This window comes from Piliocolobus tephrosceles, chromosome 2 (genome assembly GCF_002776525.5).
Source record: "Piliocolobus tephrosceles isolate RC106 chromosome 2, ASM277652v3, whole genome shotgun sequence".
Taxonomy (NCBI): domain Eukaryota; kingdom Metazoa; phylum Chordata; class Mammalia; order Primates; family Cercopithecidae; genus Piliocolobus; species Piliocolobus tephrosceles.
In genome coordinates, this window is record NC_045435.1 from 179,696,933 (window position 1) to 179,714,880 (window position 17,948).

The window sequence follows — 17,948 nt, forward strand, 5'->3', positions numbered from 1 at the left end:
GTCAAGGTGGGAGCATCACTTGAGCCCAGGAGTTTGATACCAGCTTGCACAACATGGCAAGACCCCATCTCTACAAGACATAAAAAATTAGGCATGGTGATATGCGCCTGTAGTCCCAGTTGCTAGGGAGGCTGAAGTGAGAGGATCACCTGAGCCTGGGATGTCAAGTCTGCAGTGAGTCATGATGGTGCCACTGCACCCTAACCTGGGCAACAGAGTGAGATCCTGTCCCAAAAAACAAACAAAAACACACACAGACACAATGATGGAAAATAAAATTTTAATGGTGAGAACAGGATACAAGGAACAGAGAAAGAAACTAGAGTTCTTTGAAGACACCTTCTTTTAGCAACAACTATTTTATTTCATTGAAAATGAAATAAAATAAATGAGTCTAAATTTACATCGAGTTAGTACCATAACCACAAAAAAGACTATTTCCAAGTGACTTGAAACACAGTAATTTGACTCTATCTAGTCAATGGGATACATCCTAGAGACAAAAACAAAACTGAAAAATACAGCTAACGGTCTTTATAAATCTTATTGTTGTTGACAGAAAAAATACAGATAGAAGACAGAAGTAAAAACTGTAGCCTTAAATCTGAATTAGAAATATCAGTATGAACTCATGATATATTTTCAAAATTAAAATAAAATCTAGGTCATGTGTAGCGGCTTATGCCTGTAATCCCAGTACTTTGGGATGCTGAGACGGGAGGACTGCTTGAGCCTAGGAGTTCAAGACCAGCCTGGGCAACACAGGGAGACCCTATCTCTAGAAAAAAATTTTTTTAAGTTAGTTGGGCATGGTGGTGTGCACCTGTAGTCCCAGCTACTTGGGAGGCTGAGGTAAGAGGATTGCTTGAGACCAGGAGGTTGAGGCTGCAGTGAGCTGTGTTTGCGCCACTGCACTCCAGACTAGGCAACAGACAGAGAGACCCTGTCTGAAAACATAAAAATTAACCAAATAAAATAAGATCTAACTCTGTCCACTGAAAGAAATCTAGAAACAATGACCAAACAAGGACAATGAATACCACTAGCACCACATTGCAGTTTCCAGGCACCCCTTCCCATGAAAAAAGATCAAGAGCTTCATGGAGAGGTGGTTCATTCCTGGGCTGGAGCAGGAAATACATCTTGTGATATCAGACAGCAAAGAAGCAGTCAAAGATTGCTAGGGTCATGTCAAGATAGGACAGTTTGAATATCAAAAAGGATAATAACTGCATTGTCTTGAAACACATTAGGTATATTTAAATATATACGTTCATAATTATATGAAAACAAAAACAAAACATTTGAAGGATACTAAAAAAAAAAAACAACATTATTTTCACAATTTGTAAGTAAATGGAAAGAATCATAGAAATATACCTACCATTCTATATAAACCATGTCACTGGGTAAATAACTGTAAATGGGGAAAGTTTCTCTTTATAAAACTATTCCAGCCAATAAATGAAGAAATAACAGAATTCAAATATCACCGTTTTGCAAACTCTAATGAATTAATAGATCTAGACACTGAATGTTAATGGCCTCTAACATCACACAAAAAAACAGACATAGAGCTTGTGTGCCTTCCATACCTCATGTGCCTCCAGGAAGGAGATGGAAGGACAGTATTTCCTATTAAACAGTCTTGCCCCCCCCCCCCGCCCCCCAAAAAAGGACTCTATTTAAGTTTTAGATCCAACTAAATTACCAATTTACAGGAAAAACTGAGGGAACAGTCAAACATCATTACACAAATGAAACTGGCAAGATCCAGACTGTGGGAAAAATCTACACAAATAAAACTCAAGAATTTTTTTAAATAGAGAAACTAAGGGGGAAACATTAAAAGAGACTTAATAAATATGTTGACTCTTGCAGGCAGAATAATAACCTCACAAAGGCGTTCACATCCTGACTCCCAGAACCTCTGAATATGGTATTACACTTGGCAAAAGGGACTCTGCAGATATAATTAAGGATCTTGAGAGGGAAAAATTACCCTGGATTATCCTAGGCCTAAAGGTATCACAAGGGTCTCCCTCCCCATCTGTTTTGTGGCGAGAACATGACATCTACGCTTTTAGTAAATTTCAAGTACAATACACATTAACCATAGTCACCATACTGTGCATTAGGTTTCCAGAACTTACACATAACAGAAAACATGTACCCTTTGACCAGTATCTCCCCTTTTTCCACATCCCCCAATCCTTGGTAATCACCATACTATTCTGTTACTATCGATAAATTTGACTTTTTTTTTTTTTTTAAGATTTGACATAAAAGTAAGATCATGCTGTATTTGTCTTTCTGTGTCTGGCTTATTTCATTTAGTATGTCTTCCAGGTTCATCCATGTTGTCACAAATGGCAGGATTTCCTTCTTTTTTAAGGCTGAATAATACTCCTTTGTGTGTGTGTTATGTGTTGTGTGTGTGTGTGTGTGTGTATATACATATAAACACATACATACACACACCCCACATTTTCTTTATCCATTCATCTGTTTATGGACACAGTGGTTTCCATATCCTGGCTATTGTGAATAATGGTGCAATGAACAAGCGAATGCAAATATCTCTTTCAGACAGTGATTTATTTTCTTTGGATATATACTCAGAAGTGGAGCACATGGTAGCTCTATTTTTAATTTTCTGAGGAACCTCCTTACCATTTTCCATGATAGCTGTACCAATTTACATCCCCATCAACAGTGTACAATTTTCTTCTCCACATCCTCTCCAATATTTGTTATCTTTTGATTTTTTGATAACAGACATCCTAATTGGTATGAGGTGATATTTCATCGTAGTTCTGAATTACATTACCCTAACAATTACTGATGTTGGTATCTTCTCAAATATTGAGTTAGACGAGCATCTCATACATTTTGGATACTAAACCCTTATCAAATATGATTTACAAGTATTTTCTCCCATTCAGTAGACTGCCATTTTGTTTTGATTGCTTCCTCTGCTGTCCAGAAAACTTTGTAGTTTGATGTAGTTCCCCTGTTTATTTTTGCTTTTGTTGGCTGTACTTTCATGTCAAATTCAAAAAATCACTGCCAAGACCAAAGTCAAGGATATTTCCTCCTATGTTTTCTTCCAGGAGTTTTACAGTTTTAGGTCTTGCATTTAAGTCTTTAATCAATTTTGAGGTAATTATTGTGTATGGTGTAAAATAAGGGTCCAATTTCATCCTTTTGCATGTGGATATCCAGTATCTCCAATACTGTGTATTGAAGACACTATCCTTTCCCCATTGTGTATTCTTGGTGTCTTTGTCAAAAATTAGTTGACTACATATGTGTGGATTTATTTGAAGGGTCCTTATAAGGGGGAATCCTTATAAAGACAAGAGTAGGAGGCCAAGAGCCACAGTCAGAGGAGATTTGATGACAGAAGAGGTCAGACGAAGAGATTTGAAAATGTTATACTGCTGGCTTTGAAGATGGAGAAAGATACCAAGAATCAAGCAAAGCAGGCATCCCCTAGAAGCTGGAAAATTCTCCCCTAAAGTCTCCAGGAGGAATATAATCCTGCTGACACCTTGATTTTATCCCAAAGAAACCCATTTTAGATTTTTGACCTATAGAACTGTAAAACAATAAATGTATAAGTGTATAAACTAGTGTGTCATAATTTGTTAGCAGCAATAGGAAGATAATATATTAATGAATCACAAGATGTGGCTCTTATTTGGTTCCCAACTTTTCTTAAAATAACTTACTAAAAGATTTAGAAATGCGAACCCTGGACATGTGACATAAAGGAATTATTGTTTTATAATTGTGACGATGTTGAGGTTACATTAATAAATTTTGAAAAAGAATATGTATCTTTGAGACAGTAACTAGGAAGTCCTGGGGATGAAACGGTATGATATCTGTGATTTGTGACATAGTGATGGGATAGGATTGGCCATGGGCCGATAAGCATTGTGGCTGAATTTATTTTACTGTCTACCTTTACATATGTTCAAAATTCTCCATAATAAAGTTTTTGTAATTAAAGAGATCATGATTCCTAATGGTGAGATGTTAGAAAACACCCTTGGTACCCGGAACACAAGGTGTTTTATTCATCCTAATCCTAAGGGTCTTAGCCAATACACCAAAACCAAGCAAAACTGTTGTTAGTCTGTGATATACCTATAGAAAACCTTTTAAAAATCTACAAATTGGAAAAAAAATGTTTTTAATTATTATAATAATAAGCAGGCTAGCCATAAAAATCAATATACCAAATGCCATTTTATTTCTATAAGCCAAAAAACATAATTTTTAAAGGTATAGTGGCTCATACCTATAGTTCCAGCTACTCAGAAGACTGAGGCCAGAGGGTCACTTGAGCCCAGGAACTGGAGGATAACAGTGAGCTATGATCATGCCACTACACTCCAGCCTGGGCAACAAAGCAAGATCCTGTCTCCAAAATAAATAAATTATAAAAATACAAAAGAACAAATAGCATTTCTAATACTCACACTTTAAATTACCTAGGAGTTGGCCAGGCGCGGTGGCTCACGCCTGTAATCCCAGTACTTGGGGAGGCTGAGGTGGGCGGATCACCACAGGTCAGGAATTTGAGACCAACCTGGCCAACATGGTGAAACCCCGTCTCCACTAAAAATACAAAAATTAGCTGGGCGTGGTGGTGGGCACCTGTGGTTCCAGCTACTCTGGAGGCTGAGGCAGAATCGCTTTAACCCAGGAGACGGACGTTGCAGTAAGCTGAGATCATGCCACTGAACTCCAGCCTGGAGACAGAGTGAGACTCCATCTGAAAAAAGAAATTCTGATTCCTTCCATTTTCTCAGTGAAGTCGGAAGCAATGCATGCCTCAGCTGCCAATCATCGTAGAAGAGGTACCAGTAGGACCAAGCAGAGAGGAAAAGATGTAGAATAGTTGTTTAAGTGAAAGCGTGAATGAACTAAGAAAATATAGTATGACTGTCAGGCAGCATTAAGGGCCCACATGATGGTCAGAAATTTAAAATGAAGCCAGTTAAAGAGGTTTTGTGTTTTTCCCCAAACACCTTCAGTTGCACTAGTGCAGGTATAGGGTAGGCAGAGTGGGATTAACCAGTATTGCACTTTTTTCTGAGACAAAGTCTCGTTCTGTCACCCAGGTTGGAGTGTAGTGTCACAATCTCAGCTCACTGCAAACTCTGCCTAGCAGGTTCAAGGGATCTTCCCACCTCAGCCTCCCAAATAGCTAGGATTACAGGCATGCACCACCACACCTGGCTAATTTTTCTTTTTCTTTTCTTTTTTTTTTAGTAGAGATGGGGTTTCACCATGTTGCCCAGGCTGGTATCAAACTCCTGACCTCAGGTGATCGCCCCACCTCAGCCTCCCAAAGTGCTGGGATTACAGGTGTGAGCCACCATGCTCAGCTCAGTGTAACAGTTTATCAAATGAGGACCATAAAACAAGAATGAAGAGAGAAAACAGAATTAAGAATGAACGTAAGGACTAGTATCAGAATCTACAAGGAACTCCAATCAGCAAGGAAAAAAAACAAAACGATCCCATCAAAAAGTGGGCAAAGGGCATGAATAGACAATTTCCAAAAGAAGATATACAACTAGACAACAAACATATGAAAAAATGTTCAACATCACTAATCATCAGGGAAATGCAAATTAAAATCACAATGAGATACCACCTTACCCCTGCAAGAATGGCCATAATTAAAGAGTCAAAAAAACAATGGGTGTTGGTGTGATATGATGTGATGAAAAAGGTACACTTTTACACTGCTGGTGTCCACTATGGAAAACAGTATGGAGATTCTTTAGAGAACTAAAAGTAGAACTACCATTCCATCCAGTAATTGCACTACTGGGTATCTACCCAAAGGAAAAGAAGTAATTATATAAAAAAGACACAGGAACATGCATGTTTATAGCAGCACAATTCACAATTGCAAAGACATGGAACCAACTTAAGTGCCCATTAACCAATGAGTGGATAAAGAAAATGTGGTGCACATACACCATGGAATACTACTCAGCCATAAAAAGGAACAAAATAACGTCGTTTACAGCAACTTGGATGAGCTGGAGGCCATTATTCTAAGTGAAACTCAGAAAATCAAATATCGTATGTTCTCACTTACAAGTTAGGAGCTAAGCTGTAAGGAATCAAAGGCATAAGAATGATAAAATAAACTTTGGGGACTCAGGGAGGAGGTTGAGGGATAAAGACTATATATCGGTAGTGTACATTGCTTGGATGACAGGTGCACTAATATCTCAGAAATCACCAACAAAGGACTTATCCACATAACCAAAAGCCACCTTTACCCCCAAAACCACTGAAATTATAATAAAAAAATTTTTTAAAAATGAATGAATGTAAGGGTATGATTAATGGGTGAGCTTAATGAAACAGATGTCACGTGGAGTGGTAAAACTCTTCAAGTTCAAAGAAATGAGGTTCAGAATTTAGAGTTCCAGAATATCATAATCACCAACAGTAATGTCACTGGTGAAGGGGTGAATCAAGGCCGGGCGCAGTGGTTCATGCCTGTAATCCAAACACTTTGGGAGGCCAAGGTGGGTGGATCATCTGAGGTCAGGAGTTTGAGAGCAGCCTGGCCAACATGGCGAAACCCTGTCTCCACTAAAAATACAAAATAAGCTGGGTGTGGTGGCGTGCGCCTGTAATCCCAGCTACTCAGGAGGCTGAGGCAGAAGAACCACTTGAACCCACGAGGTGGAGGATGCAGTGTGCTGAGATGGCACTACTGCACTCCAGCCTGGGCGACAACAGCAAAACTCCATCTCAAAAAAAAAAAAACAAAAAGTGTGAATCACCAGCAACTATATACCTGTAGTGGTCTGAATTGGTGGCGGCAGCATTTACAACCATGTAACTATCATTATGTCTTTGTGGATAGTCAGGTTGACATATTTACATGTCGAAACATATTCTACCTTATAAATTATGTGTGATTTTCCTTTAGAGTACAGCTAGTACATTCTAGAGGTTTTTAAAATTTATGTGTATCAGATATTATCTATAAATTTTATTTCAGAATTGAAAAGGGAGAAGGGGTAATTAAAAGAGGGCACTGACTACAGGATTGAGAATCACCGCCATAGAAAAATTTTTTATGCATATGTAACAAGGTGACAAAAAGGACAATGTTAAAAATAAAGAATTAGCCGGGCGCGGTGGCTCAAGCCTGTAATCCCAGCACTTTGGGAGGCTGAGACGGGCGGATCACAAGGTCAGGAGATCGAGACCATCCTGGCTAACACGGTGAAACCCCATCTCTACTAAAAATACAAAAAAACTAGCCAGGCGAGGTGGCGGGCGTCTGTAGTCCCAGCTACTCGGGAGGCTGAGGCAGGAGAATGGTGTAAACCCGGGAGGCGGAGCTTGCAGTGAGCTGAGATCCAGCCACTGCACTCCAGCCCAGGCGACAGAGCAAGACTCTGTCTCAAAAAAAATAAAAAATAAAAAATAAAGAATTAAAAACAACCTGGATGTTCACCTATACAGCAGGTAAATGGAACAGGCAACATCAATACATATTAATGGGTAGATAAACCTCACTTCTTTTGGCAAACTAAAAAATGGCATATTTTTTAACAGTTTATAGGATATATAATTGAGGTGACACCAATGGTGGGAAGTATCCTCCTCAGAATGCGAAAGGGGCTATGATTTTAAATTCTGAGAATACATGAAATGCTACCCACAGCCCTGCAATACATAGCGCTAGATAGTTATAAATGCTTTCACTGTTTTCTCTCTCTTTTTTTTTTTTTCCCCCTGAGACAGGGTCTGGCTCTGTTGCCCAGGCTGGAGTACAGTGGCCCAATCATGGCTTACTGCAGTCTCAATATCCTGGGTTAATTTTTTTGTAGAGATGAGGTCTCACTATCTTGCTCAGGCTGCGTTTTCTCCATTTTTTAACGTCAACTTACCCTATGGTTGGAGATGAAATGTAAATGTTACTAATCCTCATAATATACAAAAGTAAAAGTAGAGCTGGCAAATAATAGGATATTGAAGAGGTTTATAAAAGTAGAGAAAAGGAATATGGATATTCTAATCTCCCCAGGCTCAAGCAACTCCTCCACTAATTTACCAAGTCTATGGTCTAAAGCAATATACTTATGTCTCCTTTTCTACAGAAAAAGGAAAATAAAATTTCCTAAGGCCATCTTAAATATTAAATGAGACAATGCAAATAAAGCATTTGAGACAGTGCCTGGTACTCACTAAGGACTCTGTAAACGGTGGTTATCATACTTAACTGTATTTTATGAAGCAATTTTTATTGCCATAATACCATTTAAAAATTTAAGAACTCCTGAAATTGCAGGACCATTCTGAGTAAAAGTCAAATGTCAGACTACCTATATCACATATATGCCTATTTCCATATTTTGAATCTTCAATTATGACTTCTCCATTGAACTTGGGACCCCAACTGTCTATCATCTCAACTTGTATGTTAAACAATCTTCTCACACCTAACACAGTAAAAACTAAACTTTTTATATCCTTCACCCAATTTGTTCTTCTCTCAGTCTTCCCTATTTCAATAAACAGCACAATCTAACCTACTGCTGAAGCATGGCAATTATCCATAATTCCTCTCTTTCAACCCTCAAACCCAATCCAACAGGAGCTCCTAGTGGATCTAGCACCAAATCATAGCCCAAATTTTCCACTTTTCAGCATTGCCATTGCTATCAAACCAGGCCTAGCCACTATTATCTCTCTGCTGCTTCTGTTACTCCTTTATAGTCGACTCTCCACAAAGCAGCCACCCTTTACACACATAAAACCCCCCCACTGTATTTATTTTTTTTAGACGAGAACTTGCTCTGTTGCCCAGGCTTGTCTCAAACTCCTGGCCTCAAGTGAGCCTTCTGTCTCAGCCTCCCAAGTAGCTGGGACTACAGACACAAGCCACCACACCCAGTTACCTCCACCATATTTAGAATAAAATTCTATGACTTCATACCCGCCCAGCTACTTCCACCGTATTAAGAATAAAATCCTATGACTTTATACCTGCTTCCTCAACTTTGTCTGTCTTAACACCTCACTCATTTAAACTCTAGCCAGGCTGGCTTTCTTTATGTTCCTCAACAAAACTAGGGTCTCTGAATTTGCTGTTTTCTCTGCTTCAATTATTCTTCACTCTTATGTTTCTTCAGTGTCTGCACTCACATGACACCTCTTTTGACCACCCAAAGTAGAGTCTTATAAGCATTTCAAACCATGTTTATTTACAAGCACATGCTACCTGAAATGATCTAATTTCTATACCTGTCTACCTCTTTCTAACGCAATGGCAGGAATCTCATTTTCCCATCTTCTGTTAAGTCACCTTCTCAATGAGGTCTTCAACGACCAACTATTTAAAATTCCAACATATGCATCTTGCCTAGTATTCCCTATTCCCTTCACTGTTTTTTTTCTTTCCAAACCACTTAACACCATCTAACACACTATACATTTTATTTATCTTTCCTGCTTATTCCTCTCCTCCTGCTAGAATCTAAGTCCACAAAGGCAAGGATTTGTCTTTTTTTCACACTGTATCTGCAATGCCTAGAAGAGTAAGTTCCGGATAAAACAGGTCATCGATAAATATCCTAATGAAGCTGAATGAATGGGCCTTGTCTTGTTTAAAGCTGGATGGATCCTTAGCATCTTGAATACCCAGCATACAGGAGGCACTCAAATTTACCAACACAATGACTGTTAAGACACTCAGATTCTGAAGTACTACCAATCCAAAGGAAAATTGTATTTTGTTCAGTATAAACTGAAATTGAAATATGATTCTATTTGTATGTTCAAAAACTCCTGTGACACACTTTTTAAAATAGTTAAATATGTTTTATTGTATCTTAAGTTAAAAAAAAAAAAAGATTACCCAGCTGGGTAACTTAGTTTATAAAACCTAAAGCAACAGATTAATTAGAATGCCCTTTCCCTAACAATGTCAGAAAAGTGTTTATGCTACAGAATTCAACAGAAAGGGGAGAACTAGTGATTTAGGAAAGAGAGCAGAATTGATGGATCAATGTCCTTGAGTAAGCAAGAAGGCATGGAATCTAATACTTTTGTGGAGGGAATGGCATAAATGAGGAAAACAGGCAATTTATCTATTCTAATAAGGAAGAAGGTAGATTATATGGTCACAGCTACAAGGAAGTGTATAGATAGGTGGTGGGAGACTATGGCAGTTCTCTTCTGATTGCTGAAATTGTCTTTGGCTACCTTATCTAGTGAGGAGCATGGAGAAAATGTGTAGTGAAAACAGTTGAGAACCTGGATGAGACCCCTGATGGATTCTAACTCTTAAAGAACAGTTAAAAACACAGCACCGAGTAGAAGTAGGGCTTAGAGGCATAACAGAAAATTAGCATACTGCAGTATCACTGAATATCAGCATGATTGCTCAACTGTCATTCACTGAGTGCACATATGATGAGTGAAACGGCCCAAAGCCAATTCACAACAGCACGTGTAAAAGAAGATGGCAAATCGATCTTCACTTGGGAAGGGGTGCAAACATTACCAAAGCGCTGTCTTTCTACAACAGCCTATCCTGTAGCATAAAATCAACTATCTTGAGTGTGAATATGTATATGCCTTTCTTGCAGAGTAAATTTAGCTTGTTTCTTCCAAAGAAGAAATAATCTCCCAAATGGTAATGATATATTATTAAATTACCATTTCCCCAAACTTTTTAAAAATAATAAAGAGATGGTATGTAATGAAGCATCGACATGGTTCTGAAACTTTATTATCCTTGTAAAAAGTCTAACCTTTCCAAAACTCATCTGGGCTTTACCATTAAATCTGCATCATAATTCTAGAGTTTGCCTTTCTTCTTTTTGAATAAAAGGTTTCAAAGTACAGCCTATTCGCTGGCTTATGAGAACATGTTACTAAGAAGAACTACTTCATCCATGGGAAGTTGCAGCCAGCATTTTAAAGCAACACTGCCACCAGAAGACAAGAAAGAAAAGTAACTACTAACGACTACGGGGCAAGTTAAATCCAAAATATTTACCTGGCCTCCCAACGTGGCTACATTACAACCTGCCTGCTATGCACTCTTTAGAAAGGCTCATTCCTTCTTGTACCTCATCTTCGTAACTTTTGTTTCCCCAGCATTAGCCTATTTACTAAGACACATTAACCTAAAATCGTATCCTAATGTCCTAAGTGTTGGTCTGGGTAGTGTTTACACAGGTGAACACAAATGTCGAAGTCTTTCACTTTTTTTTTTAAATAAGTGATCAATACTGTGTCCTAGTAACTCCGCAACGTGTCACGGAATCGCTGAATTTGTCATTGTTCACAAGTGTAGAAAAACGTGGTCAGAAGTCAGTACTCGCTGCCCAGTGGGGACGCGCGACCCCCGTTTCCCCTATTTTTTTTCCTTTTTTTTTTTTTTCTTTTGAGACGGAGTCTCACTCTGTCACCCAGGCTGGAATGCAGTGGCTCGATCTCGGCTCACTGCAACCTCCGCCTGCCAGGTTCAAACGATTCTCCTGCCTCAGCCTCCTAGGTAGCTGAGTAGCCCGCCACCACGCCCGGCTAATTTTTGTATTTTCAGTATAGACTGGTTGCACCATGTTGGTCAGGCTGGTCTCGAACTCCCCACCTCGTGATCCGCCCGCCTCGGCCTCCCAAAAGTGTGTTTCCCCCCTTAAGCGGTGGTTCGGACGGGAGCTCTCCCGGTCCGGCGCTCGCGTCGGGGATTAAAGGGCCGCCGCGGAGGGCGTGACCAGCCCAGCCTCGCCGCGGTCGCTTACCCGGTAGTTGCTCGAACCCACCCAGTCGGTGAGCGCGTCGACGGTCTTGCCCAGGCGGCCCAGGTCCTCTTCCAGGTCCGGGATGGCGCCAGGGGCGCCAAGGTAGAGCACGAGCTCCTGGCCGACCTGCAGCCGGCCGCCGACGTCCTTCTGCTGCACCTGAGCGCAGAAGTACTCCATGCTGCGGGGCTCCATGGCTGCGGCCGCCTGCCCGCCTGCCAGTCTGTGAGCGGCCAACTTTCGCCGAGCGCCGCCCAGCCTCTAGTGCGGATCCCCGCGGGAGAGGGCGGGACTCACTTAGCCCGCCCGGGGCGCGGCTTGCGGGGGCGCAGCGGGCGGCGGGAGGGACGCCAAGCGCCCAGCCGCCCCCAAACTAGTCAAACTCGGCGCCCCCCGAGCCCCAGTCCGCTTCAGAAGCCGCGGCCGCGGGCGACGTCAGCACGCGCGTGACGTCAGCACGACGCCGGCGAGGGCCCTCCCGTCCGGCTAGCGCTTCGCTGAGGAGGTGGTGGAGGTAGCTGCGGAAACCGCTGGGAGCGATAGGACCTCTCGGGAGACTTGGGGTTCTCCTTGGTTCGAGCCCACCGGGAGGCGGGCCGTTCTTCGCTAGCCGCTGCTGGGGCAGCGTGCCCTCGCCCTGTGAAATGTAGAACGTTTCCAACTTTTCCTCCACTTCTGTTCAACGCTTAGGAAAGTTTCTGGTACTTAGCATCCCCCTTTCCCGCCCCCACTGCCGGTTTAAAAAAAACAAGAACCAAAACAACAGAATACACTCATGACTTCTGCTTCCAGCCACCACCGCAGTCACTGTGTAATACTTACAAAAAAATAAAAAATAAATTCGGTTTGCATAAAGTGAAACGCACAGATTTTCAGCGTACACTTCATGAGTTTCGGCAAATGTATTCATCAGTGTAACCACCACCCCAGTGAGGGTACAACACGTTTCCAACACCCCAGGAAGTCCCAAGACACTTCCCAATTACCGCCTCTCCCCTAGGCAATTCTAATTTGATTTCTATCACGGTAACATAGTTTTCTCTGTTCCTCAACTTCATACAGTCTACTTTTTTGGAGTCTGGTTTCTTTTAGCATAATGTTTGAGGTCCATCCAGCGCTGCCGGTGTCTCAGAAGTCCATTCCTTTTTATTGCTCTCCATTCTGTGGAATCACTACCATTTGTTGATCCATTCACTTGTTGGTAGATGTTTCGGTTGTTTCCTATTTTTTATAATTATGAATAAAGCTGCTACAACGGTTAGTGCATAAGTTTTTGTGTGGATATATTTTCTTTTCTCATGGATAAATACCAAGGACTGGCATTACTAGGTCCTGTAACTGTAAGCTGTATGTTTCACTTTAGAAGAACCTGCCAAATTGTTTACCAAAGTGACTGGATCATATTAAATCCCCACCAGCAATGCTTGAGAGTTCCAGTTGCTCCACAATATTTGATTTGGTCAGGGTTATTCGTTTCAGCCCTTCTAGTAGGGGTAAAGTTGTCTAATACATTCCAAATGCACACTGTATTTATCTTGACAGTTATTCCCAATCACAATGAAATGATTATTTATGTAATATCTTTCTCTTCTAATACACAGAAAGCTCCAGGAACCTTTGTGTTTTCCTAGGATGGTGCCTGGCAAATAATGGGTGGCCAATTTAAGTTAAATGAGTGAATGAATTCAACAAAAATTGATATTTGAAATATTCACAATAACTAATAAGAACAAACTCAAAATTCAAAGAAATTGACTTTTCTGTGTTCTTTTTTCAATATTTCTGTACTTCACATTGTATTGCAGTTGTAAACTTTCTTCCATCTTTAATTGGTTGTAATTTCCCTCAGACTGTGCCTCAATCAAGTGTTGGTTAATTTTATGTGTCAACTTAACTGGGGCAAGAGATGCTGAAATCGCTGGCAAAACATTATTTCTGAGTGTGTCTGTGAGAGAGTTTATGGAAGAGATTATCATTTGAATTGGTGAGCTGAGTAAAGCACATGGCCCTTTCCAATGTCAGTGGCCATCATCCAATTCGTTGAGGCCTGAATAGAGCAAAAGGGTGGAGAAAGGCCAAATTTACTCTCTCTGCTCGATCTGAAACATCCACCTTCTCCTGCTCTCGAAGATGGGTGCTCCTGGTTCTTGAACTTTTGGATTCAGACAGAAACTTATATCATCAGTCCTCCAATTCTCAGTCCTCCAGACTAGGACTGTATTACACCACCAGCTTTCCTGGCTCTCCAGCTTGCAAACAGCAGACATGAGACTTCTTGCCCCGCTTAACCATGTGAGCCAATTCCTGTAATAATTATCCTCTCATTAGGCCAAGTACAGTGGTTCACACTTGTAATCCCAGCACTTTGGGAGACTGAGGTGGAAGGATCACTTAAGCCCGGGAGTTCAAGACCAGCCTGGGCAACAAATTGAGACCTTGTCTCTACAAAAAATCAGTAAGTTAGCCAAGTGTGGTGGCACACACCTGTGGTCCCAGCTACATGGGAGGCTGAGGCAGGAGGATCACTTGAGCCCAGGAGGTCAAGGCTGCAGTGAGCTGTGTTTGTGCCACTGCACTCCAGCCTGGGTGACAGAGCAACACCCTGTCTCAAAAAAAAATTTTTTTTACAGTATTCTCCACATATCTGTTTCTCTGGAGAACCCTGACTAATACATTATGGTAACCATTCCTTGGGTTTGAATGTCCAAAGGTTCTTTTTATAAGGGTTGCAGAAAGATATAAAAAGAGGATCCTATCCAGAAGAACTTTACCCTGTAATTGCTAGTGACCAGGTGCAGTATGTGGTACAGGAAAAAAAAAAAAAAAAAAAATGCAGAAGCTCTGGATTCTAGATTCAGCTCTACCTGTTCCTATGACCAAAAGTGCCTGCTGCTCTTCCCCCTTGGTTGTCTCTATTCCCCTTTCTGAACTTATATAAATTGAAAATCACACTAGATCGTTTTTAAGTTATAAGTTAACTAAATCATCTTGAGGAGTAACTCTGGAAGAACCTATAAAATTATTATTAATTATCATTTATTGTGTTTTATTTTTAGTAGAGATGAAGTTTCACTGTGTTGTCCAGATTATTCTCGAACTCCTGGCCTCAAGCAATCCTCACACTTTGGCCTCCTAAAGTGGTGGGATTACAAGCATAAGCCACTGTACCTGGTGTATAAAGTTAATAGTAAACATTGGTTACTATTACTTATATATTCTTTCTGTGTTTCATTTTAATTCATTAACAAATATCCTCTGAGCACCTATATTATGCTAGATACTGTGCCAAAGTTCCAAAGACACAAAATTCATTTAAACCTGGTCTCTGCCCACAAGCTCTAATAGGCACAAGAAAATCAACATTTCTGAGATGCTATGATAGAGTAAACAGAGGGTTTTTGGAAACTAGATGAGAGGCTCCTTATCTAGATAGTACTGAGTATGGGAGTAGAAAAGTTACAGATTAAAGAAGGTTTCTTGGAAGAGGTTATATTTAAATTGAACTTTGAGGATAACTAGGAATTAACTAATTAAAGAATCGGTTTCCTGGGGAGTTGCATGTTTGTCTACAAGATGTAGTCTCAACTATTTTGATTAACTATTTGTTATTATCAGTATATACCCGCTACAAAATCTACATCTTTATTTATATCACTGTTGTCTGTCCTAGGTTCAACATTGTTAGAGCAGAAAGTTCACAAAATTGCTAGCATCTCAGTCATTTTTTCACAGCATCCCTAGGCCAAAAGAAACACCTAAGAAGTCCACTAAATAGGTGAGATCCAAACAACTTAGTATATATATCCTAGCAAGTTACTAGGCATATGAAAAAATGTTATATGCAAATCAAAAATTTTATTTTAAATATCATTCTTGAACAACCACACTTATAAATGAGATGTCTGTCCCTGTTGGTTACTATCCAATTTCTCTAACCTTGGAATGAGACTGAATATCATCATTCTCATTCTGTTGCACATCGATACTCAGGCAGTAGAGCACATCAACATTCAGCTTGGCTAATTTTTTTATTTTTTGTAGAGACAGGGTCTCATTTTGTTGCCCAGACTGGTCTTGAACTCCTGGGCTCAAGGATTCAATTTTTTTTTTTTTTTTTTAATCAACGCAACCACAAAAAACACAGACTGGCAAAGATACGACATCAATGAAAAAAATGTGCTACAATGCAAAGACATGACATCAATGAAAAACAATGTACCACAATCTGATGTTGAAATCATGCACTACATGGAGCCATGACATGTCTTACAGATGCCAATGATCACCATTGCCCTTTAAAATTGTAAACATCCTGGAGTGCTCTTGGTGAGTGTGTTTTGGCACCGCAGGGTGCTGGCCACACAATTTGGGAACTTTGGCACAGACAGATCTCTGATGATACCCAAGTTTTCAGAGAGACAAAGAGAACAAGAAACAAGTAGTAATCAAGCAGGAAGAGGTATGGGTTCCAATAAGGACTGGGCTTCACAAAGATTCATGCTTAATCACGTGTCAGGGCATTTAATCCTCTAAGCAACCCCGTATGGAAGGTATTATATCCCCAACTTAGCAAGGAGAAAGCTGAGGCTCAGAGATTAAGTTCCCAGCCTCACTCATGATTTCAGATCCGGGATTCAAACCCAGGATGTCTGGCTTCTGTGGTCTTTCAAATACACATAAAGAAAAGAAAATTGGAAGAAGAAAGTTTTGAATTAACTACCACAATAATAACACTCCTTGCAAAACACATTGCATTTCTTTGAATATTTATTTATATTCTCATTTAGGACATGTTTTTCTCTGAATTTCTGTTAAAAAGATAAAAGAAAGGAGATGGAGAAAATGGGGAGGAATCTTAGAAAAGAAAATGGTGTAGGAAATATCTGCGTTCTTTTATGATCAGTCACTAAAATTTATCTGGGAGCAGAAGTCTATTTTTAACTGGCAACAAGACTAAAATAGATCATTTAAATACAGCAAACTGACTTCCTGACTTATTTGTTCATTATTTGTGATAATAGTGGAAACTTTGAGTAGACTTTGTTCTGCCACTGGAATTTATTTTCCATACGAAGGCTAGGAGACAAATAAATCACCACACAGCTGGTTTGAAATCATGCTTCAGCAAATATCCTTCAAGAAGGGCATTGTGTTAGGTACTGGAGTGGGGGTGGGGGAATAGATGGGAGTGTCTTGCCAAAGATTTATCACAATCTTTCCTTAAAGGTTAAAAGGGATATACATATATACGAATGTTCATAGTAGCTTTATTCATTATGGCCCAAACTGGAAACAACCCATATATCCATCAACCGGAAAATAGATAAATGTGGTATGCCATACAATGGAATTCTACAAAGCAGTAAAAACCAAAGTACTGGTATATTCAACAATGAGGCTAAGCCTTTTAAAAAATCACATTCGGCACATGAAGCCAGACACAAAAGAGTACATACTGTGCAATTCCATTTACATGAACTTCTAATGCAGGAAAAACTTAACTGATGGTGATGGAAGTTAAATAGCGGGTATCACAAAAGAAGGGAGTCAGTGGACATTGACTAGAAAAGGGCCTGAGACAGCTTTCTGCGGTGATGGAAATGTTCTGTATCTTGATCTGGGTGGTGATGATAAGAGCGTATGCATTGGTTAAAATTCAGCAAGTTCTGTGCTTAAGATAAGTACATGATGCATTTACTATATGCATGTTGTACCCAAAAAAGGATTGGGGGTGGAGTTTCAGAACAAGAGATTTAAAAAGAAAAAAGGAGATAAAGCAGTTACAGTCTATTTCAGTGCTACCCAATAGAAATATAATATATATGTGAGCATATAGTATACGTAATTGAAATTTTTCTAGTAAACACATTTTAGAAAGTAAAGAAAAAAGGTAAAGTTGTGTTTACTAATATATAAATTATATTTAATAGTATTTTATATAGCAATATTTTAAAAATATTTAATAAAGTTCTGTTAATCATGTTTTAGTATGCCTTTATTAAATGTCTTTTTTTTTTTTTTGATAAGATATGATTTTGTCACCCAGGATGGAGTGTAGTGGCAAGATCACAGCTCACTGCAACCTCAAACTCCTAGGCTCACTTTAGCCCGCTGAGTAGCTAGGACTACAGATGTACC

General features: G+C 39.9%; 1 protein-coding gene across 4 annotated transcripts in view; it reads right to left on the minus strand.

Moving 5' to 3' along the window:
* The window catches only part of CLASP2 (cytoplasmic linker associated protein 2), a 233,029-nt gene extending 220,669 nt beyond the window's left edge, over positions 1–12,360 (minus strand). For 2 of the 4 annotated variants that reach the window (XM_023214680.2, XM_023214681.3), the window contains exon 1: positions 11,811–12,258. In XM_023214680.2, coding sequence (XP_023070448.1) covers positions 11,811–12,005 — 195 coding nt within the window. In that variant the 5' untranslated portion in view covers positions 12,006–12,258. Of the gene's footprint in view, positions 1–11,810 lie in introns of all 4 variants that reach the window. The other 2 variants (XM_023214679.2, XM_023214685.3) reach the window with 2 other exon arrangements.
* Between the last annotated feature and the right edge of the window lie 5,588 nt (positions 12,361–17,948).